Genomic DNA, 22,952 nt, shown 5'->3' with positions numbered 1-22,952 from the left:
GCCCTCCTCCTCCCACCAGCCAATAGGAGGCAGCATTGGGGTGTTGCTGGGGGGACATTGCAGCCTCCTGCCCTGAAAGTCAGCTCTGCGCTTCCCCCTCCCCCCTGCTCCCCCCCCCCCCACGGTGGGGCGCCATGTTGTGGGTGGCAGCGTGGGGCGCGGTGGGGCCTGGGAGCAGCCCGGCGCCATGTGCCCGGGCAGTGCAGGGCCTGGACCTGGCCGCTGCCCCGCAGGGTCTGGGCTCTGCCGCAGGGGCCCCACGGGGCTCCTGGCTGCCCTGCGCCCGGGGGCTGTGCTGGGCATGGGGGAGCAGCCCTGGGGCCGGTGCTGGTGCCGGCCCTGTTGCCAGTGCGGGGGCCCTGGGCATGGCCGGGGCACCGGAGCCCACAGGCAGCATCCTGCTGCCCCAGGGCAGGGCAGGGCAGGGCTGGCCAGGGCCGGGCCCTCTGTCCCCTGGGGCCCCGGCCCCCTTCCTGCAGCAGCCCCCGGGACTCGGCAGCCCTCACGTTGCGCCCAGCAGGTCTGGGCCATGGCCAGGCGGGGGCTGCTCTCTGCAGGGGTGGGCTGGGCCCCGGTGCGTCGCTCCGCAGGGCTGAGGAGCCCCGGGGCCCCGGGGCAGCCAGGGCCAGAGCAGCTCTGGGTCTGCTGGTGCTGGGCAGCAGAGGTGTGGGGCTGGGAGGGGTTGGGGGAGATGGCCCTGCTGGGCTGCCCCCAGCACTGCCCCCCACGGCTCAGAGAAACAGGCTTGGGGTCAGCAGGGACTTGTGGGGTGGCGATGGCACCCCCACCAGTTCCCAAGCTGCTTTCCCAAAGAGGCTGTCTTTTGGGTGCAGAGGTCTGACCCCCATTTGCAGGAGGACAGGGGCTGTGGCCATCAGAGGACAACATCTCTGAGCCCAAAACATGCTCTGCCAAGTTGGAAGCATAAATGGATCCACAGGGAAGGAAGAGAAGTTCTCCCAAATAAGTAGACACCTTGGGATTATTACAAGCTGAAGGTTTCATTCCCCACGTTGGCATTTGCAGCAGGCTCTGGAGAACCCCCTGGGAGCTGCAGGACACCCCAGCCTCCAGGACACAGGACCCCTTTCCTGCCAGAGCCAGATCCCAAAGGGCGGCCCCCTCCCATGGAAACCTGGAGCTGGATTGCCCCCTGCCATGATGGGCTGGGCTTGGGTCTCAGGCCAGCCTGAGGCCTAGGACCCAGTAGCCCTGGCTGCCACATTGTCCCCTGAGCCAAGTGGGACCCTCAGGCAGGGCACTTGTGACAGCCCCCAACCCTGTCCAGCCACCCCCACAGCCCGGGAACCCCAGCAGTTTTTGCAGTTTACAGTCTCTGTGCAACACCTTGGGAAGGAGCTCCCCAAGCCCTTACCCTTGGCGGAGAGCTGCAGGAGCGTCAAGAACAAGGAACTGCGGTCCATGCTGATGGTCTTGGTCCAGCATATCCCTTCATTTCCCTTGACCCGTGTCCTCAGCTCACCTGTCCTTCCAAGGAAAAAGGACACTCTTCCTGTCTCATCCTGCAAAACTCTTCTCCAGCATATCCCTGCTCCTCTGCCTTTCAGCGAGGGGCCCCAACGCAGCCCCACTGCCTCCCGTCCCCATACTTTGCCATGGGACAACTCCAAAGGGCAGCAGTGGGGAGCGTGTGAGCAGTGCCCAGCAGTGCCCACGTCTTGCAGGCAAGTGAGAGTTCTGCCGTGGCACTGGGGAGACCTCCCTGTGATGCAGCGCTTCCCATTGTGACCTCAGCTCGTGTCATCAGGGGGCTCAGTAGGTCACTGCCATGGAGATGGCAGAGCCAGGGAGAGAGCAGAGATAACTTCCCCTCACATCCTGGAAAGCAGTCACCTGCCCTCACCCCAGTTAGTTTCCAAAAGTTGCTCATAAATCCTTCAAGAACATCTCCAGATGGCGACAAAGGCTGTGAAATAGCTAAAATGGGGCACTGGAGAGGTCACTTCTGCACCCCTGCACTGTCAGGTCTCTGCACTGGGCAGATTTGTGAGGGAAGCTGGGGTTTGGGGGTTGGCTTGGGGATTCGTGTTTTTTCAAAGACAGGATCAAAATCATGTGGGATGAAACAGCACAAAGCCTGGCCACAAGCTGAGATGCTTTGGTGAGCCTCAAAACTGATTTCAGCTGTGGGTTGCTCTTTTTGTAGAAGCAGGATGTAGGGCAGTATGGGACAGGACACAGCCTTCCTCCTTGAGGCACCAAAGCAGCCTCTTTGTTGGGTGCAAGCAGGCCTTGTGGGGTGGCGATGGCACCCCCACCTGTTTCCAGGCTGCTCCCCCAAACAGGCTGTCTTTTGGGTGCAGAGGTTTGACCCCATTTGCAGGAGGACAGGGGCTGTGGCCATCGGAGGACAACATCTCTGAGCCCAAAACATGCTCTGCCAAGTTGGAAGCATAAAAGTATCCAGGGGGAGGGAAGAGAGGTTCTCCCAAACAAGTAGACACCTTGGGGTTATTACAAGGTGAAGGATCCATTTCCAACATGGGCATTTCCAGCAGGCTCTTGAGAGCCCCATGGGAGCTGCAGGACACCGCAGCCTCCAGGATGCAGGACCCCTTTCCTGCCAGAGCCAGATCCCAAAGGGGGACACACTCCCAGGGAAGCCTGGCCATGGATTGTCCCCCACCCTCCACAAGGGGCTCGAGCCAGCCCCACAGGAGCCTTGAGGCTCAGGGTAGCACCATCCCCAGGACCCAGGAGTCCTGGCTGCCACATTGTCTCCTGAGCCAGATGGAACCCTCAAGCAGGGCTCTTGTGGCAGCCCCCCACCTTCACAGTCCAGGATCCACAGCCGTTTTTTCAGTTAACCGTATCAATGCAACACCTCAGGAAGGAGCTCCCAAAGCCCTTACCCTTGGAGAGCTGCAGGAGTGTTGGGAACAGTGAACTGCAGTGCGGACTGATGGTCTTGGTCCAGCAGTCCTCCATCTCACTTCCCCCCTTGCCCTCAGCTCTTCTGTCCATCCAGGGAAAAAAGGATGCTCTTCGCATCTCATAACCCAAAACTCCTCTCCAGCCTGCTCCTCTGCCTTTTTCAGAGGGGCCTCACTCAGAGGTGGTCTGCTACCTCCTGTCCCCAATCCTTGCCATGGAGCAACTCCAAAGGGCAGTGGTGGGGAGCACGTGAGCAGCGCTCAGCAGCTCCTGGGCCTCCCAGGGAAGTGAGGGCACTGGTGCGGCACCAGGGAGACCTCCCTGTGATGCAGCACATCCCACTGTGACCTCAGCTTGTGACATCTGGGGGCTCAGTAGGTCACTGCCATGGAGATGGCACAGCCAGGGAGAGAGCAGACAGATTTCCCTTCCCCTCCCCGTCCTTCACCTCAGGTATTTTCCAAAAACTTGCTGATAAATCCTTCAGGAACATCTCCAGATGGTGCCAAAGGCTGTGAAATATCTAAAAGGGGGCCCTGGAGAGGTCACTTCTGCACCCCTCCACTGTCAGATCTCTGCACTGGGCAGACCCATGTGGATAGCTGGGGTTTGGGGGGTTGGTTTGGGGGCTGGCATTTTTCAAAGACAAGATCAAAGTCATGTGGGAATGAAACAGAACAAAGTGTGGCCACAAGCTGAGCTGCTTTGGTGAGCTTCAAAACTGGTTTCTACTGCGGGTTGCTCTTTTTGTAGAAGCAGGATGTAGGACCATATGGCAAGAGGACACAGCCTTCCTCCTTGAGGCACCAAAGCAGGCTCTTTGTTTTTCAAAGTCCTCAGCAAGGTGTCTCGGTCCGTGGTGCTTAAGGTAGAGATGATACACCAGAAAAGAGCAAACGTGCCCTTAATGCACATCATCCGGAGAGCTTTATCTGGGACCCTGGTACCTGCCATGCTTCACAGCCATGGTAACTGTACTGCATGAACATGATGCTGCCAATTAATAAGAAAGAAAAAAAATAGAGAAATGGTAAAAATGTGTGAAGTTTTTGGAAAGAGGATTTTTTTTTTGTTAATTATCACATTGAGTTATTTCTTGAGAAGATTTCAGCTTATGGCTAGAATCTCCCTTTGGGGCTTGATTCTGTTGCTGCCTGAGATGCCCTGAGATAGTTGTGTTCCCACGTGGTGCTGGAAATTTTGGACGTGGCTCGTATGGGACATTAGCTTGTCATTAGGAAAATTATCTCAGAACAACTCTGTTGAGAAAACCTATTTCCCTCCATTGACTAGAAAAGGAACTCCAGACAACTGGGTCTGGCATGGGGTGAGATCAGCCTCCTCCCTGTTGTCCCCTAATATGGAGTTGCACTTCATTGACTGTGCAGGGAATGAAAAAGGTGTGTGGCTAGATTCATTGGGACACCTGTAAGATGTCACTATAACACAGGTATGTTGAGATTTGTGCAAAATTTAGCCATCCAAAAATGGAGCATTTCCTTGAAGCTGGGCACCCTGCTTTCCTCATCAGTTGAGAGAGCCCCACACCTCAGAGTTCGACGTGCTCTGTGCAAAGAGTGAGGAGTGGCACGGACAGCCGTGGACAGGGGGTGGTTTCCTGAGTACTGGGATCTGTATGAGACACAAAAATGTCTTGTTTAATGGTGCAGGCTTGATTATAGCAGAAATGTTTAGAAAATAACTTTGAAAATGAAGCAAGAAAGAAATTAAGAAAAAGTTTTAAAGCAAACAAATATTTTGTTATACTTTCCAGCTTTTAATTTTTTTGTGTTCTTATTATTTTTCTTGATTTATTTTCTTTTTCTTTTTTAATACAGTGGTTCTTTAGGGGAATGTTGTGTTTTTTCTTTTTTTTAAAGGAAAGAGATTTTCAGAGCTGAGGTGGGATGCAGTCACAGGGCCATGGATGGCTAGAGCCATTGCAGGTGCCCTGCTCCCCTCTGCCCAGCCTCCCTCTGCAGTTTTGAGGGGCTCCAGTCTCCTACAGGTCCCCTGTGAGAGCTGCCAGGCCCTGGCAAGTCCCTCAGAGACACCAGGGCCTCTCCAAGTGCTACTGGGTGCTTGTGGTTGGACAGCTGAGCTCTGCCTGGAAAGGTGAAGATTCCTTTTTCAACATTAGGAAAAATATGAGCCCACTTTCATCAGCTCAAATGACTGGATAATTTTAATGTCAATGTTTTCCTGTGATGAAAGAGTGGAAATCTTCTGGAAGGGTCTTAATCTCAGGAGAAGAAATATTGATCTGTCCTTGACCTTGTGTTTCCACTGCTCTGTCTATTAGGCTGTGGATGTAATCTCAGTGATCTCTCACATATTTCCACATGTCCTGATTAACTTGATCATTTCCAAAGTTATCTTTGCATCAGATGACCTGGACATATGCACTTTCCATAGTTTCACAGTTCTCCTCCTCCCCTTGCTCTTTATCATTCAGATGCCTCCCAACTCTCCAGTTGCTGCTCTGAGCTTCTGGGAGTCTGAAGCTTGCCTTGTCTTTCAGCAGTCTCATTGTCTCTTCAACCAACTCCTTTGTTCTGTTACTTGACTGTCCTTTCCTATCTATCTGTTGAAAACATTTCAAGGAAGGTTATGTCTTGTGGGCAGTGGAGCTCACTGGAGGCAGCCTGGACTTGGCATAGAGTTACGGAGTGTCTTTTATCTTTTATTAAACAGTTTCAGATTTTATTTTTGTTTCATTGCAATTAAGACATCATTCTGTGCCTGTTTGCATCTAGTTCTCTAAGGAAAGCAGGGGGGAATTGGTGCACATGAGCTGTAACCTTCAGCTACAGACTTGAGAGGAAAAAGGTTAGATTTTAACCAGAGTGCTCTAAGTCCCCAGTGGCTGATGAGGGAAGTGGCAGGGCTGGGGAGCTGGGAGAGAAGGTTGTCCATACATGTCTCCTATCAAAAATACTGCTTGTCCTACATGTCCAGACTTCATCTGGAGACCCAGTGGGTCAGTGTGAATTGGAGAATGTGGGTATGGCTTATTCTGAAAACTGGAGAATAAAGAAAGCTTCAGAAGCAGACATCTGTCTTTTTCAGGTGCTCCTTGAAATCTGCCTAATTTCAATACTCTCCTGAAAGTTTCGCAATTAGCCACACAAGAATTGACAAAATGAGGAAAATTATGGAAAGATGCATGGTTCCTTAGGTGTTTTTGCTTTTTAATGACCCCTCAGCTGTATTTGGTGCTCAGCCTGCAAACCGCAGATGCTGAGAGGAGATGGAACAAACCTCTCAAGAAGTTAAATACAGAAGAAAATTCCAAGTTTCTTGGAGCGTTAACAGGTCTCACTGAGGGTCATTAACAACAAAGCCTCCCCAGGGGCTGATTAGAGCAGAAAGTTGGAGGCCCTGATTGCAGGTAGGCAAAGGCAATGTGCAGGTGGCTCTGAGGCCAAGTCAACCTGGATGTGTGTTATCAAGCAGAGCAGCCAGGCACTGACAGCCAGCCCCTGGGTAGGGTGATCCTTTCCATCATGAATTGCTCAGGGCTCTTCCTGGGGGCAGTGTGCAGGTGGGGGTGCGCAATGCTGAGTGCAGGACCATGATACGGCACCTCCTGTGCTTGCAAGGGAGAAGGAGGCAGCAAGGCCACAGTGCTTTAAGGCATGGTGTCTTCTTGTGGGCCTTAGTGGCAGAGACTCCAAGCATAGGCAAGAGGACGGAGACCTCAGTTCTGTTGGAGGCTTTCAGCCTTGGCAGTGCCCTCGGCCACCTCCACCACAGGCTGTCCCACACCTGTGCCTGTTTCCTTGCAGACTGTAGACTCCCAACCTGCTTCCCCACCTTGCTCTCAGCCCGGGATCTCCCGACCTCCCCTGCTGTCTTCCTGTCCTCACTTGCTTCTCCTTGAAACACAAAGCCAGGGGCTGATCACAGGCTCCCTCTGGGTGACCTGTGGCACCACAGCACTGCCCTTCAAGTGACATTTCCTTTTCCTAATGTCACAGCTGAACCCCACAAGCTGCAGCTTGTGGCTCTTTCCCCTCCTCATGCTGTTCCCCACTACCAAGAAAAGCTCCATCATCTCTGAAACCACCCTTCAAGCAGTCACAGGCTCCTCCTCTACTGCCCTCAGCCTCCCCTTCACCAGGCTAAAGAAGCCCAGGTCCTGCAGCCTCTCCATAAAGGCCTTGTCCTTTAGACCCCTAACCTCATCTTTGCAGACCTCCTCTGGACCCTCTCCAGTTCCTCCCCATTCCTCCACCACAGGGCATCCCACACTGGGACACCCTATTCTAGATATGTCCACACCAGTGCTGAGACGAGGGGGATAATAATTCACCTTGTCTGGGTGGCCACTCACTTCCTAATGCCGCCCCATATGCAGCTGGTTCATTTGTGGTGAGCACTCACCACTGGTTCATATTGCATCCCTTGCAATGTCCAGGTCCTTCTTCTCAGGGTCACTCCTCTACCGGTCAAGTCCCAGCCTGTCCTGATGCACAGGCTGTTCTGCCCGCTCTGATACAGGACCTGCCATTTCTCCTTGTACAATGTCATGAAGTTTCTGTTGGCCAAATCCCCAACTCTTTCAAGACCCCTCAGCTTTGTACCACTGTTCTCCACCCTTTGAGCCAGGTGGCCTCCAGCTCATTTCCCACACCCTCCATTGCTTACTCCTCCATCCCACATCTCCCCAGTTTGGCTATAAAGATGTTATGGAAGACCATGTCTAAGGCCTTCCTACATTCAAGAAGTGCATGCACTGCGCTCCCCTTGTCCACACAGCCAGTCATTCTGTCACAAAAGGCAGTGAGATTGGTCAGGCACAATTTGCCCTTGATGACATCATGCTGGCTGTTCCCAATGCCTTCATGTGGCTGGAACTAGCTCCAGGAAGATTTTCCTCCCAGGGACTGAGGTGACGCTGACCAGCCCATCACTCCCCAGATCCTCTTTCCTGTCCTTCTTGAAGATGGATGTGATGTTTGGCAGGCAGGAGGGGAGGGCCAGGGGCTGGGCAGTGGCTGTGGGGCTGTGCCAGCTCCTGCTGCGTCACTGGTCCCTGCAGTGGGGAGAAGAGAGACAGAGGATGAGGCAGCACGGGGGTGGTGGCCGGTTGGCAGGGGCAGGTCGGCAGGGGCAGGGGCCAGTGGGGACTGCAGCGAGGGGTCATGGCCGGTGTTTCAGCAGCAGTGGCTGTCGCATTCACTTCACAGGCCAAACTCCCGCATTGACCCCAGGCAGAAACAGGCCATTTCCCTGGTGCCCGTGCCACCCTCCCAGCAGGACGGGGACATACAAGGAGCCTGCTCTGCCTGCTGTGGTGCTCAGGGCAGCTCCCCAAGGAGCACAGCTTTGCCTGAGGACCTCTTGGTCCATGGCCTTGGCTCCAGCACAGCTGGAGCAAGAACAAGAGCTCGTGGGCCAGGCCAACACCCCACTGGCACAGTCCCTGCGACAGCTTTTGGTGCCCTGTCCCCCACACAGCCCTCCTGCTTTGGCAGCCTCCACAGTTTCTGCACCTTGCCCAGCCTTGGCCATGTCCCATGCAGGGGTTAGCACACAGCCATCCCCAGGGCCTGCTGGGGTCTGGGCCAGGAGAGAGGCTGGAAATGGCCTGGCTCTTCCCCTCGGCACTGAGCCCAGCAGGAACGAGCTGGCCGCACAGCAAAATCCGCCCATAAACCTGGGTTGTGCAGCCAGGGCTGGAAATGGCCTCCACTCTTCCGTGCCTGGCATGTCTTGCTTCCCCTCCACAAGACCTGGCTCTGCCCCAAAAACCCACTGGTGTGTGTCCTCACCCCAGGGAGTGCATCAGTGCTGGCCTGCCTGGCCACTCCTGGAGCCTCCCCTATGCTCCCCGCAGGGCCCCGAGCTGGTGGTGCTGCTTTGCAGAGCGAGCGGGTTGTGGTGCCCCAGGGCTATGGGGTGACTCTGCACTGGCCGTGGTGGTCAGGGTGGGAAGCAGACCCAGCCGGATGGACGTCATTGCACCTGACAACCCCTTACCAAGGGGTCTGTGACTGTGGATGATGCTCTGAGCAATCAGAGGACATTTTCAAATGGCTCAGGCTGTGTTCAGGTGTGTCCCAAGATGCTGTCCAAGGTTTTTCAATGAAGGTGACATGAACCACTCTCCAGGCTCCCTTTCCTCTGCCTGCTGGGTCCCCACTGTGGCCATCTGTCACCAGCATTGTCATAGGGAAGACAGTCCCAGGCAGATACCACTTGACCATTCAGCACCTCCAGGAGCACTGGGCACCCACAAGTGAGAGCTGAATCCAACCCTCATTCTCTAACACAGCACCCCATGAGCTCATCGCCTTGAGCCCAGGGGAACCTTGGAAAAGCAACAGGCCCTTTCATGGTGAAAGCCCCTGAGTGAATTCTTGGCTCCAGCTTTGGAAGAAGAAACCAACTTTCAAGCACAGCACTGAGGAAATAGTCTTTTATTAGAACCAGGCCAGCTCTGACACAGTGACAGACACATTCACAGAAGGCCTCTGGGTCAGACAGACTGAGTTCATGCCTCTGGAGAAGTGGGATGAATTTAAATCATTCTGTACAAGCATGATTATCACAGATACAATACCCAAAGCACAACAGTTGTCTGAGATAAATTCAAGTCACTTACAAAGAGGGATGGGCAACTTATAGCTGCTGAACTGGTACCAGTTGAATCAGTTTCTTCACTGCATCCTTGAGCTCCTTGTTCCTCATGCTGTAGATGAGGGGGTTCACTGTTGGAGGCACCACCGCATAGAGAACAGTCACCACCAGATCCAGAGCTGGGCAGGAGAGGGAGGGGGGCTTCAGGTAGGCAACCATGTCAGTGCTGACAAACAGGGAGACCACGGCCAGGTGCGGGAGGCACATGGAAAAGGCTTTGTGCCGGCCCTGCTCAGAGGGGATCCTCAGCACAACTGTGAAGATCTGCACGTAGGACACCACAATGAAAACGAAACACCCAAAGACTAAACAAACACTAGCCACAACCAGGCCAACTTCCCTGAGGTAGGAGTCTGAGCAGGAGAGCTTGAGGAGCTGGGGGATCTCACAGAAGAACTGGTCCACGGTGTTGCCTTGGCAGAGTGGTATTGAAAATGTGTTCCCAGTGTGCAGGAGAGCATAGAGAAAACCGCTGCCCCAGGCAGCGGCTGCCATTTTGGCACAAGCTCTGCTGCCCATCAGGGTCCCGTAGTGCAGGGGTCTGCAGATGGCAACAAAGCGGTCATAGGCCATGATGGTAAGAAGGAAATATTCTGCTGAAATTAAGAAGACAAAGAAAAAGACTTGGGCAGCACATCCCAAGTAGGAAATGGCCCTGGTGTCCCACAGGGAATTGGCCATGGATTTGGGGACAGTGGTGGAGATGGTGCCAAGATCAAGGATGGAAAGGCTGAGGAGGAAGAAGTACATGGGGGTGTGGAGGCGGTGGTCACAGGCTACGGCTGTGATGATGAGGCCATTGCTCAGCAGGGCAGCCAGGTAGATGCCCAGGAAGAGCGAGAAGTGCAAGAGCTGCAGCTCCCGCCTGTCCGCAAACCCCAGGAGCAGGAACTCATTGAGGAAGCTGCTATTGGACATTTGCTTCCTCTGGTCTTTGGGGGACTGTCCAGGGAGGAAAAGACATTGACAAGTTAAGACTGACTTTGAACAAAACCCACAGCATTTCTCAGAGCAACTCCCCACACGTCCTTTCTCCTTACCAGGAGGACCTTCCTTCACCTCCTCTACTTTTGCTCTAGTCTGTGCTTTCGGAGTCTACCATGAGCAGCAGGGTCCTCTGTCCATGGGCTCCAGAGGAGACAGCCCTGCTTGTTACACAGACAATCAGAATGAAATCTCAAAACCAGGATGGTCAGTCATTGTGCAGTGACAAAGTGTCCTTGCAGTGCTGTCAGCGGGATTAGGTGAGACTCCTGAACCTCTGGTTGGCTCAGTTCTAATCCAGTTGGCTGGGGACCCACATGACCACCCAGCACATGCATAATTCATTGCTCTTGATACACCTTAACCTCAGAGTATGTGACAGTTACTGCAGGAACACTTTGTATGGACTATTTACAAATGTCTTAGCTATGCACAAGCTGATCACTTTTGCAGCAAGGACACTTTGGGACACCCCACCCAGGATGATTATCAACACATTTTGGCATGCAAAATGGACTAGACACAGCAAGATTTGCCACGGGGGAATTTCTAGAACCTTCAGAAATTCCCACCTGCAAGGCTGCCATAACTCTCAGTCGAATACTTAATTGCCTAGGTCCAGTCAATCACCTAGTTTCAAGGTGGTCCATTGTCTCATGACAACCTATTCTCCCATCTGTGCAGATGACTGGCCAGAAAAATCTCAGGCCAGGCAAGGAGCTAATGACCGAAGTGCTCTGGGTGTGCACACAAGTGTAGCCCTGGTACCCAGCCAAATCACAAGTATGACTCAAGAACAAGACTGATTTTTCATATGTGAAACTCACCTGTAACTTCAGTTCCTTAGCTCTCACCAGATGCTCTGCCACACTGGGTACATGGAGATAGCAAACAGCAACATGTATTTGGGGGTGGGGTGGGGGGGTAGTTTCTGGGGATGGATGTCCTGAGTTGAGTGAGGGGGATTTCAAGCAGTGACCCCATGGGAATACTCTCCATGTCCTGCAGGAAGGGATGACATTAGCATCCAGCCCATCAGCCTCTGAAAGAGAAGAACCCTGGGAGGAATTCATCTCCTCCTCTTTCACCCTTCTAAACAGAGGTGTCTCTATCCGAATCAATCACCCCCAGCTCCCTTTCGGTGCAAGGGAGGAAAATAGGCACATGAAGGCAGGGGTTACAGGACCATTGCAGAGGTCCCCGTTCCACTAAGATAGATCCTATCCTCACATCACTTTACCACCTGCACCCCATCTGCAGCCACAATAGGGGTTGCGGGGCAGGGGGTTCAGGCAAGCTCTGTGTCCACATCCTCTCTCTGATTAAGCCTACTCCTAATGGGGAAGGGGTCTGCAACATCTTCACAACCCATTCTCCAGAAGAAGGGCTGTAGCAGAGGGGCTTACTCACCACACATGGGACACATCTACTTAAGGGATAGAAATCCTTGGCTTTTTTCCATTATTAGAGAATCCTGAGGGGCAAAAGTGTGTGGGTTAGTGCATCGTCCAAAAGAGGATGTCTCCTTAGGGAGACTTGGCACATTCCCCAGCCCTGCAGACTGCATGGCCCAAAGACACACAGGCCAGGAGGGGTCTTTGACCACTCGCTCCCATGCAAACACCTCCAGATGGGCACCCAGGAAAGCCTGCATCTTACTCAGCTGTGCACATCCCCCTGCAGAGGAGGTTTTGCTCTCAGTCCCTCTGTCAGGCAGTGGTAAAATGGGCACGTATAGGAGAGACGCACATCTGCTCTCCTGGAGGCTGGACTGCAAAGGAGGTGTCTCCTGCCCTGGATGCTGTGGCCTTGCAGGCAGAGGCTCTGCTAGGTGGCAGAGGAGACACAGGGGCTGGCTCAGGGGAAGGCATCTGCATTGCAGAAGCTGTCAGGGAATTGCCCACATCCACCCTCCCACAGCCTTTCCTGTGAGAAGTTTCCTCTCCTTCATGCATCATCCTGCTGCTTCCTGGCACTGTCCCAGGGGCAGATACCTTCAGGTCTGCAGGTGCTAAGGAGCAGGTAACCCTGAGGAGGCTAATAAACATTGTGTTGATGCTGCTACTAAGCACAGGGGTGGCTGAAGGGATTTGCTGAGGTTCCTTGCAGGCGTTTTGATCTCTCAGTGGTGAAACAGTTTAGGAGTCGCAGTTTCTTGTCTAAACTAAACAACTCTGTTTCCATTGCAGCCCTGTCAAAGGATGGGGAGATTAAGCACAGACTCAGGAAGGAAAACTCTGCCCTTTGCAGGTGTGACCAGCATATACTTTCCTCTTGAAAAGTCCCCTTCGGAAAATATCCTGCAGGTGAGCTAGAGCTGAGAGTAGCCCTGACCCGTACAGCACCCTCTCAACAGGAGAAGGAACCTGCCCTGATGCAGATTGCTCCTACCATGCAGATTCTCCCTGCAGCACCATCATGGGGAGTTCCCTGGGCAGGCTGAGTGCTGACCCTCGCAGGCAGCAGAGTCACTGCCCCAGGCACACAGCACCCTGGGGTGCAGGGACACTGCTCTAAATTACAGCCTGTGCAGACCTGGGTGCCCTCCCTGGCTTCACACCCCTGCACCATCCCCTGGAGAAGGTGGTCATGATGCCCTCTCAATCTGACGGTGTGGCCGGGAATCTCTGCTCTAAAGCACCAACTGCTCCAAACAGGAGAAGCTGGCAGAGCTGCCCTGACCGACCCTATCAGCTGTGGAACGTGCCAGCTGCAGAAGAAACTGCCAGGAACCACAGCAGCGTTGCCCTGCAGCCAGAGACTTACTGTGTCAAGGGCAGTGAAGATGTCTCCTCACAGTGAGCTCTCAGCTGTCCTCCTGTTGCTGACTGTCTTTAATTTCTGAGCAGCTCATCTCATCCTGGCCCCTGCAGGCAGCACCCTGAGTCTTGCTGCTCCTTTAAGAGCAGCTGCTCCTGGACAGAGCTGTCTCTCTGCAGCTCCTGCCAGGTTGCCATGGGCTCCCGTGGTCCCAGGAGCCAGGCCCAGCTCAGGAGCAGAGGCCCAGCTGAAGACATGACTTGCTCTGTCTGTCCCTTGTGCACTCTCAAGATTTTTCCAGGGCTCCAGTGTTGACGTTTCCTGAAAGGCATCAGAGTCACCCTTGGAAAATGTCCACTGAAGTGGATTAAAATAATCACCGATGGTCCCTCTCTAAACAGTGGAGAGAGATCGAGTCCAGCATTGCAGTTGGTCTCATCAGAGGGTGGTTATCTAAAGAGAGGTGGAAATGTCCCACTCTAGAAAGCCCTGCTCCCATCAGGACACATAGACAGGGATGAGAGTGAGTTCATTGACTTGTGCTTCAGGGGCTGATTTAGAGGAGTTAATCAATGCATCTAATGCCCACTGAGAACCCTTTGAATTGAAGTGGGATTCAGTTCCCTCCCATGCACTCCACAATTCTCCTTGTCCAAGTTTTGGTGTGTACAAAATAGGTATCTGCATGTGAGCTTCTTGTCTAAGCCCCCACTGTAATCAGTGGAGATGAAGAGTGGCAGTCGGTTGTTCGCACACAAACACCTTCTGACATTTGCAGTGCCAGAGGTGGTCCAAGATATGTGTAAGTGTCTGCTTGCTCTGATGCAGCAACTACGAGACTCAAATCCTTCTAGAGCATTGGCTGGGGGCCAGGTGGAGCTAATGTAATTCAGCTAATGTAATTCAATGCAGACACTTGATCTAATGCAAGGACAATAGGCTTGCAGAGCCACATCAGATGCATGGGGTGTCCGGCACAACTACCATGTTTCTAGCTGATACAGCACAGGACCTACAGGAAAATCATATGCTTTTGGAATGGTTGCTGGGCAAACACCCCAGAGCATCTTGGGTTTGCTACCTGTTCCCAGACAATGGATCCCCACCACTGCCTTCAGGCAAAGTCCATGCCATCTACATCCAAGCATGCTGCAAAGATAGAAGACACATCACACCAAGGTCTCCACACATATGCCTACACTCTCAAACCCTGCTAGTTCTCCTCTCCCTAAACCTTTTCTGATTTCCAGTGATATGAGCAGGGACTGTGCTAATGGTGCAGCTACTGCATGGCTGCATTGCAGGCTGTTCAGGCCCAGGGACCTTCTCAGGGGCACCTTGTCCTTCCTGGACATCCGGTCACCTCTGTCACAGGCCTCAAGATGCTGCAGAGTCAGCTCAGGAACCAAACACCTCTCCTGTCATAGATGCATAATCTGGCTCTGTTTCTCTCTGGCCTTGGGTACTGCAGGGTTTGCTCTCTTAGTGGGTGCCTCATATCATCATTACATTGCTGTCTGCTATCTACACCAGCAGGTCTCTGTGCTGAACTTTGGCCTTTGCATACACAGCGTCCTTGGCTCTGGGGAACAGGTTTCACTGTGGCAAGTCTGCACTCAGCCCTGGTGCCACAGCTGAGGTTCTGTAGCCCAAATGCACACAGACCAGTCCACAAACAAGAGGAAGAGGAGATGCACAGGCTGTCACAGAACCACAAATCTTTAAGCAACCTGAGGAAGTCTATGGATCACAGACCCTACTTCTTTTAGGGGGACTTTAATCTCCCTGGCATTCATTGGGAGGGCAATGCAGCAGGGTGCAGAGTCCAGGAGGATTCTGGAGGGTGTGGAGGACAACTTCCAAGCACAGCTAAGCCAGGCAGGTCAACAAGGGTGACACTTTCCTGGATCTGGAAACTGCAAACAAGGAAGAACTGACCAGGGATGGGATAATCAGTGTCAGCCTAGCCTGCAGTGGCCATGAGGTAGTGGACTTCCTGCTCCTGATGGGAGTGAGGAAGAAGAGTAGCAGAGTCGAGACTCTGGATGTCAGAGGAGCAGACTTGGGCCTACTGGGAGAGGAATGGTGGAGGAATCCCATGGGAATCAGCTTTGAAGGGCAAAGGAGCTCAGGAAAGCTGTCAGGTCTTTAAGGCAGCATCCTCCAAGCTCAAGAATGGCCCATAGTGATATCCAGGAGAACAGGTAGACATCTCAGGAGACAGGGTGGCTAAACAGGGAACTTGCCCCTGAGCTCCAGTACAAAAAGGCAGCACACAGGAATGGGCAGCAGGGAGAGGCTGCAAAGGGGGAATTTAGAAATATCATCCAGGGAAGTGGTTAGGAAAGCCAAAGCTCCTCTAATATTGATGCTTCCAAGGGATGTCAAAGGCACAAAGATGATCTGCTCTTCCTTCAGAAACAGTAAAAGCATAAATAAGGAAAATGTGAGCCCATGGCTGAATGGGGCAGGGAATCTGGTATCAGCAGAGGCAGATAGGTCTGGGGAACTCAGTGCCTTTGCTTCAGCCTCCACCAACAAGGTCTCCCAGGCCATTGTGCTTAGAGTCAGGACTTCCAAGGAGAAAAACAACCAGCAGTGCCTGAGCGTTGAGTCAGGAATGATTTGCAAGAACACAGGTCTATGGGATTGGATGGGCTGAAGCTAAGGGCGCTGAGAGAGCTGGCTGCTATCTAGTAAGGCCTCTCTCTATCATCTTGGAAAGCTGTGGAGACTCGTGGAGGACCCAATGACTGGAGAAAGGCAAATGCTGCATCCATCTTCAAAAAAGGCCGCAAGGACAACCTGGGGAATTACAGGCCATTCAGCTTCACTTTGGTCAGGAGAGCATCATGGACCGAGTCTTCTCCGATCCCATTTCTAGGTAAACAAAGGAGAAGAAGATGACTGGGAACAGTCAGCATAGATTTACTTAGAGGAAATGATGCCTCACCAACCTGATGGTCTTCTGTGTTAAAAGCACTGTATTTGTGGAAGAATGGAGAACAGTGAATATCAGTTAACTCAAGTTTAGGAAGGCTTTTGGCACTTTCTCCCACAGTATACTTGCATACCAGTTAGTATGCAAGTTAGTCAGACAGCAGTGTGCCCGGACAGCAAGGAAGGCCAACTGCCTGAAACAGGCTGAAAGCCTCCGACAGGCCTGATGCCTTTGTCCTCTATGGCTGTTGTCTCTGCCACTGAGGCCTATGATTAGACACCAAGGCCTCGTTATCCCCCTTGTCCCCTCGGGAGCCCAGCAGGTCTCATGTCCTTGTCCTGCATTCAACATTGCACACCCCAACGTGCACACTGCCCCCAGGAAGAGCCATGGAAAACATGTGGGGGAAAGGATCTCCCTTCCCAGGGTCTCAGTGTCCATGCTCAGACGTTTTGCTTGAAAAACACATCAAGGGTTAACATGGTATCAGAGGCACCTGCACATTGCCTTTGCCTACCTGTAATTGGTGATTACAATTTTCTGCTCTGATCAGCCCCCAGTGAGTCTTTGCTGGTAATGGCCCTCAGTGGCATCTATTAAGGCTCTACAACAGTTTGGGATTTGCTTTTGACTTCGGCTTGAACATTTTGCTCAATCTCCTCGCAATAGCTGAGGTTCATGGACTCAGCACCAAATACACCATGGGGCTCATTACAATGCCAAAAGCCCCAATGAACCATGTCTCTCCCTGTAATTTTCTTCAAGTAATGTACGGCTAATTGGTTTCAGCAGTGTAGCGGAAAGATAGTGACTTCAGTTAGAACAGAATGTAAAGGTATTTCTGCTTTTTAAAGTTTTTATGATTAGTATTCTTATTCAGCTTTCACAATAAGGGACAGCAACATTCTCCACATAATAGAGATCCAGAGTGTCTCCTAAGGAAGTGTGGACATGTAGGAAAAGCAGTGTCCCAGAGGTCACACACTGTATGGACACTCTTCCTCCCCATTTCCCCAGCCCTGCGATTTCCCTCATCAGCCACCTGGGACTTGCATCACTCCTGTTAAAGTCTAACCTTTCTCCACTGAAGTCTGCAACTGAATGTTGAAGCTCATATGCCCCAGTTCCCACCTGCTTTCCTTAGAGAACCAGCTGCAAATAAACACAGAAGAATTTTTCTTAATTGCAAGCAAAAGAAAAAAAAAAAAGAGCATGATACAGTTTCCTTAAAATAATTACCTCAACCTCATGCTAAGTCCAAGCTGCCTCCAATGAGGTCCCCTTTCCACAAGGGATAGCCTGACTAGAAAGCTTTTGGACAGATAGGAAATGCTAGATAGAAACAGAATTTAGGACTTGCTCAGAGGAACAAACTACTGAAAGATGGAGCAAGCTTTAAACTCCCCAAAGCGCAAATCAGCAGCTCGGTATGGGAATGAACAAAGAGTAATGGAAGGAGTCACAATGTTACAACCTCCAGACAGTGTGCTGTAAAGGGCATGTTAGAAATTGTCAATTTAATCAGGACATGCAGAAACAGAAGAGAGAGTCATACAGCTCCTGGGGATCCTGGACCATGCTGGGGGCTGTCCTGCTCTTGGGCATCTTGGACCAGGTTGTGTTTCTGTACAAAAGTCTGGAAAAGCCTTGAGGCAAGCCCCTAGAGAAGAGAGATTTTCCTGGGCACTCAGAGCAACTCATTCAGTATGCAGGGATGTCGAGGGAAACCCATCCGACCCACACCAAACCCACTGCTCTCCCCAGAGACCTCCCTGGGGCCTTGGACCAGGAGCAGGAGGGGGCGTGGGGGCATGGCCACATCCCAGACTAGCTTCCATCAGGTCTGCAGCTCCATGACATGTCACAGCTTCAAGTGAGCTCTCTAAAGCAACAATTCCCATGCCCCTGGTGCATTGGCAAGACTTTGGGTAGACACCCAGGAGACAGGGCAGAGAAAGGACAGAGACCTCAGGGTGCAGAGCTGGGCTCACAGCATCACAGAGAGGGTGCCACAGGGTGGAGAAGCAACCCAAAGAAGTAAAGGAGTCCTTCCTTTTGCAGTGACTTGGAAAGCCCCATCTCTGACAGTATTCAAGGGCGATGGAGTCTCCCTTCTACAGGAGTCACCCAAGACTGTGCAAAGACTAGAAAGAGCAGGAAGGCTGGTTGCAGGGAGGTTCTCAAGCTTCAGCAGCTGCAGAGGTGGGAGCTGGTCACCTCACAGGCCTCTGAATGACCCCAAATGCAGGTCCTGAGACATTGCACTGCCTCATAGGCTCTGCACTGGAGCCTGGACAGCAGCCCTGCAGTGTGTGGGCATGTCCTGAGATATGCAGGGTCAAAACTGTGGGAGATCCAGGGTGCCAGGGCTGTACAGACCCCCAGGAGAGCTTGGGCGGTGGCAGGGTATGTCCAGGGTGCCAGAGGCTTTAGCAACCCCCTAGGCAAGAAGCACTGCTTGGAGGGGACACTGAAAAGCCCAAGGTCCAAATGAGGCCCAGGGAGGAGAAATGGCTTTTCCTAGGCTCAGGGAAAGCTCAGCCAGAAGGAAAGCTGGGCAAAATGCATGGGAAATGGGAAAACTTCCCCACATTTGCTCCCTGGCCTGGCCCTCCAGATGATGTGTGTTAAGGGCACATTGGCTCTTCTCTGGCCTATTATCTTCATCTTGAGCATCGCAGACGGAGCCACCTTGCCAAGGACTTTTAGAAACGAACAGCCTGCTTTGGTGCCTAAAGGAGGAAGGCTGTGTCCTGTCCCATATGGTCTTACATCCTACTGTGACAAAAAGAGCGACCCACAGCAGAAACCAGTTTTGAAGCTCACCAAAGCATCTCAGCCTGTGGCCACGCTTTGTGCTGTTTGATCTCACGTGACTTTGATCCTGGCCTTGAAAAATGCCAAACCTTAAACCAGCCCTCAAGCCCTGGCTTCCTGCACAGGTCTGCCCAGGGCAGAGACATGTCAGTGCAGAGGTGCAGAAGTGACTTCTCTAGTGTCCCTTCCTGAGGGGTCGCACAGAGGCTGTGAACTGCCAAAAGGGCTGTGGATCCAGGGCTGTGGGGGTGGCTGGACAGGGTGGGGGCTGCCATGACAGCCCTGCTGTAGGGTCCTGATGGGGCTGAAGAGATGAGAGGACGCTGCCCTTCCCTGCCCTGCCTGGGGGCAGCAGGATGCTGCCTGTGGGCTCCGGCACCCCAGCCATGCCCAGGGCCCCCGCACCAGCACCAGCACCGGCACCAGCACCAGCCTCGGGGCTGGTCCCCTGCACCTGGCATGGCCCCCGGGTGCAGGGCAGCCAGGAGCCCCGCAGGGCCTCTGCGGCAGAGCCCAGACCCTGCGGGGCAGAGGCCCGGCCCTGGGGCCCCGCATTGCTTAGGCACATGGCGCTGGGCTGCCCCCAGGCCCTGCCACGCCCCTGCTGCCACCCACAACATGGTGCCCCACCACTGTGGGGGGGGAGGGAGGGGTTGCCCGCTGGGTCACACAGGGCTGCAGCATTGCCATGGCATCACCCCCAGTGCTGCCCTCCCATTGGCCAGCAAGGGAAGGAGGGCAGGCTGGCCTTGACTGATGGCTCCGTCAGCCAATGGGAGTGCAGCAGGCTGCTGGGGGTCTCGCCAGGGCCCTGCCCCCAGCCTCGCTTTTGTCCTGAACAGTGCGTTTCCCAGGGCTCGCAGAGAGGCTGTCCCCGCGGGTCCCGCCGGGCCCCAGCCGCTGCGGCTGCTCCGTGCCTCTTGCTGGGCCGCAGCCCTGTGGCCCTGGCAGCAGCCGGGAGGGTGTTTGCAGAGCAGCTCTGTGCTGGGAGCTGCTGGGCTCCTGCAGGGCCTTGGCAGCTGCTGGGCGGCCAGTGCTGCCCTGGCCGGTGCCATTAGCCCTGCTCCCAGGCCGGGCTGCAGAGCTGCTGAATCCCGGCTCTGCTGGTTTCACTGACTGAGATGCCCTGGCCGCAGTCCTTCCCCGTGCCTCAGAGTGTCAGGGCCCCAAGCAGGAGAGTGCTTGTTGTCCTGGGTGTGTGGAGGATTTGCTGGGTGTGTTCAGCACTGGGGCAGGAACCAGACTTGGGAGTTGCGGGAAGGCTTCTGCCTCTGCGTGGGCCATGAGGCCCTGCTGTCTGCAGCTCCATGGTCGCTGCTCCCATGCAATCCTCCTGTTAGGAGATGTTGCCCAGAATTCCTTGCAGGCCTTTCTGCAATTGCTAAGTTTCACGGGCCAGGTGTAGGTGCTACCTAGGCAGGAGCTGATGTTTTCTTGGGGCAGTAACTGCTGTGTAATGGATGTTTTGCTGCACTGTGATTGTTGTGAGGCCCCAGGGTGAATCAGGGCTGCTGCTCAGGAGCTGGCTGAGCCTTGGGGGAGGCAGGGGCAGCTGCAGGCAGCAATAGCCATGTGGCCGGGCTGTGGGCAGGGAGGTCACGGCTGTCTGTGAGAGCTGAGCCAGGAGATCCCCAGTGTCAAATCACCTCTTGATCGGTAGCTGACAGGTCAGCAGAAGGCACGTGGCTCAGCTGTTGATGATGAGGTCACTTCTGCCTGAGTACCTGGTAGGCCAGCTCAGGAGCAAGGCTTGGATGTTGATTGTGAGGTAATCACTTCTGAGTGATGAACTGATTGGATAGCAGCAGAGCTGTGGCTGGAAAGGTGCTTGTGAGGTCACTTCTGGCTGAGCAGTTGATGGGGTGGCAGCAGATCCATGGCTGGGACATGGGCTTTGGAGCTCGCTTCTGCCAGAGCAGCTGATAGGACAGCATTTGTGTCACGGCTGGGGAAGTTGTCATGAGAGTATTTCTGTCCCAGAGGTTTATAAACCAGCTACAGACACATGGCTGTGAAGTTGACTGTGAGGTCATCTCCTCCTGAGTCCCTGATAGGCCAGCAGCTGGCAGATGGCCATTGATTGGGAGGTCTCTTTTGTCAGAGTACCTCATAGGCCAGCATTAGCAAATGGCTGGGGAAGTTACCTTGAGGTGCCTTCTGACTTGGAAGCCCATAGGCCAGCAGCAGGCACATGCTGGGGGTACGCGCTTGTGAGGTCACTTCCATCTGAGCAGCTGATAGGCCAGGAGAAGGCACATGGCTTGGTTGTCATTGGTGAGGTCACTTCTGGGTTTGCTGTGTGTGCCCAGAGGAGGGATTGATGCCGGCAGAGCTCTACAGCAGAATAGAAATGCAACTAATAAATGAAGCAGAAATAGATGATAATGCCCACACTATCATCTGACACAAATGTTATTCCACTCTGTCATCATGAGTTAGTAGTGCTACATTTAAAATGAGGACGATGTTCTCTGGTAAACGTAGATATGGAGTTTAACTTTGTACTTCTTGCTAACTGGAGGCTTACAACCTGCTTCCAGTGTCCAGGGAGTTCAGCTCAATTTTTTAGGCCGCTAAATGAATCTAGCACTGGTGTGAGCACTGAAGTCGGTAATCTCTGATTTCCAGTGTCCGTGTGCTGTAGAAATTCTGCCACATCAAAACACCAGGGGTTGTGAAATTTCCCTTCAAGGTCTGAACGGCATCTCTGTGCTTTGTTTCTTCAATGGGGAAGCTGAGGAGGACCGAGGCTGTGAGTGGCTGTTCAGAGGAAGTGCCTGTTGCAAGGCCTTGGAGGACTAGAAGGGAATGGAAGGGCTGGAAAGTTGGCCTTTGTGTCTTTTGGGCCCTTTGAGGGTGGCCTGGCTGCTGCCATGTGTGGTGCTGTGCCCTGCATGTCTGTGATGCAGTGGCATGTGTTGGCTGGCCACCCTCTGTGAGGTGAGGGGCAGGGGGTATGGGGTGTCATACTGGCCAGGTCCCCTGCGGTGGGGACGAGTGGTGACCTCAAGTGTTTTGCTGCTTGGCACGGGAAGATGTTCCTGGAGAGAGCAGTGCTGTGCGTGGGGAGTGCTGCCAGGCTGGGGAGCTGGCGAGTGGGGTGAAGTGAGGAGGTGAGTTGGATCGCAGGGCCCAGGCTGCCCTGGTGGTGTGGGTCAGGGGTGCTGGCAGCCTGCTGCCTTCTGTGCACTGAGGTTCAGGCCTTGAGTTTCCTCAGCTCTTGCCAGGATCTCCAGCCAGATATTCCACACAGACTGAAATACATAGAAATATGCAGCTTAGAGTATTTGGAGTGGTCACCTTTCTGAAAGGCTTTGTTTTTGGAGATTCTTGAAGTTAACACTTCTGGGATCTGTCCAACCACAAGTGTTTTTAGGCTAGAGGCACAGTAGTTGCCTCTCTCTCCTATTAGCAAAGGCTACAGGGGATACTGCCCATATACCTAATTGGTGCAGACACTCCTTTCTTCTCATGTGGCAGGACCCTAGAAACTCTTTGCTAATAATGCAGTAGTATCCCCCAATTAGCCATTACTTCACGATCCGATTAATTCTCCTTCAATCCAGTGAAATATAGCTGGGAGAGAGGGTCTTGAGCTCTTCCTGCAGAAGGCCTTGCTGGTTCAGGGCTCTCTGCTGCTCCCTGCACCCTGCGCACAGCCCTGGGCTCTAAAACCAGACATCCAGGGGCTGACATCCAGCAGGAGACTGCAGAGAGCAGTTTAGGTCATGTGGGACTTTTTTCACCCCCACAGTTAACAAGGAAATGGTCTTGCCACAGTGGAGTGCTCAGAGGCACCCTTTCAGGTGGCAGTGCCACAGTCATTAGCTTTTCAAATGCGCAAAATAAGGAAATCTTCCACTGACAAAGTATTTCTTCAGAAAACAGTTGGCCTTTAAAAACACTTCTC

General features: G+C 53.3%; 1 protein-coding gene across 1 annotated transcript; it reads right to left on the bottom strand.

The window, feature by feature from the left end:
* Window positions 1-9,555: 9,555 nt before the first annotated feature.
* On the bottom strand, window positions 9,556-10,458 carry LOC135325599 (olfactory receptor 14A16-like; the record flags this gene model as incomplete). Its single annotated transcript, XM_064503698.1, has 1 exon — window positions 9,556-10,458. A coding segment is annotated over exon 1 (903 nt), but the record flags the coding sequence as incomplete, so codon positions are not given.
* Between the last annotated feature and the right edge of the window lie 12,494 nt (window positions 10,459-22,952).

The sequence above is a fragment of the Dromaius novaehollandiae genome, unplaced genomic scaffold, assembly GCF_036370855.1.
Source record: "Dromaius novaehollandiae isolate bDroNov1 unplaced genomic scaffold, bDroNov1.hap1 HAP1_SCAFFOLD_31, whole genome shotgun sequence".
Taxonomy (NCBI): Eukaryota; Metazoa; Chordata; class Aves; order Casuariiformes; family Dromaiidae; genus Dromaius; species Dromaius novaehollandiae.
Note: the sequence above shows the minus strand (reverse complement) of the source record. Positions and strands in the feature narration are given on the sequence as shown.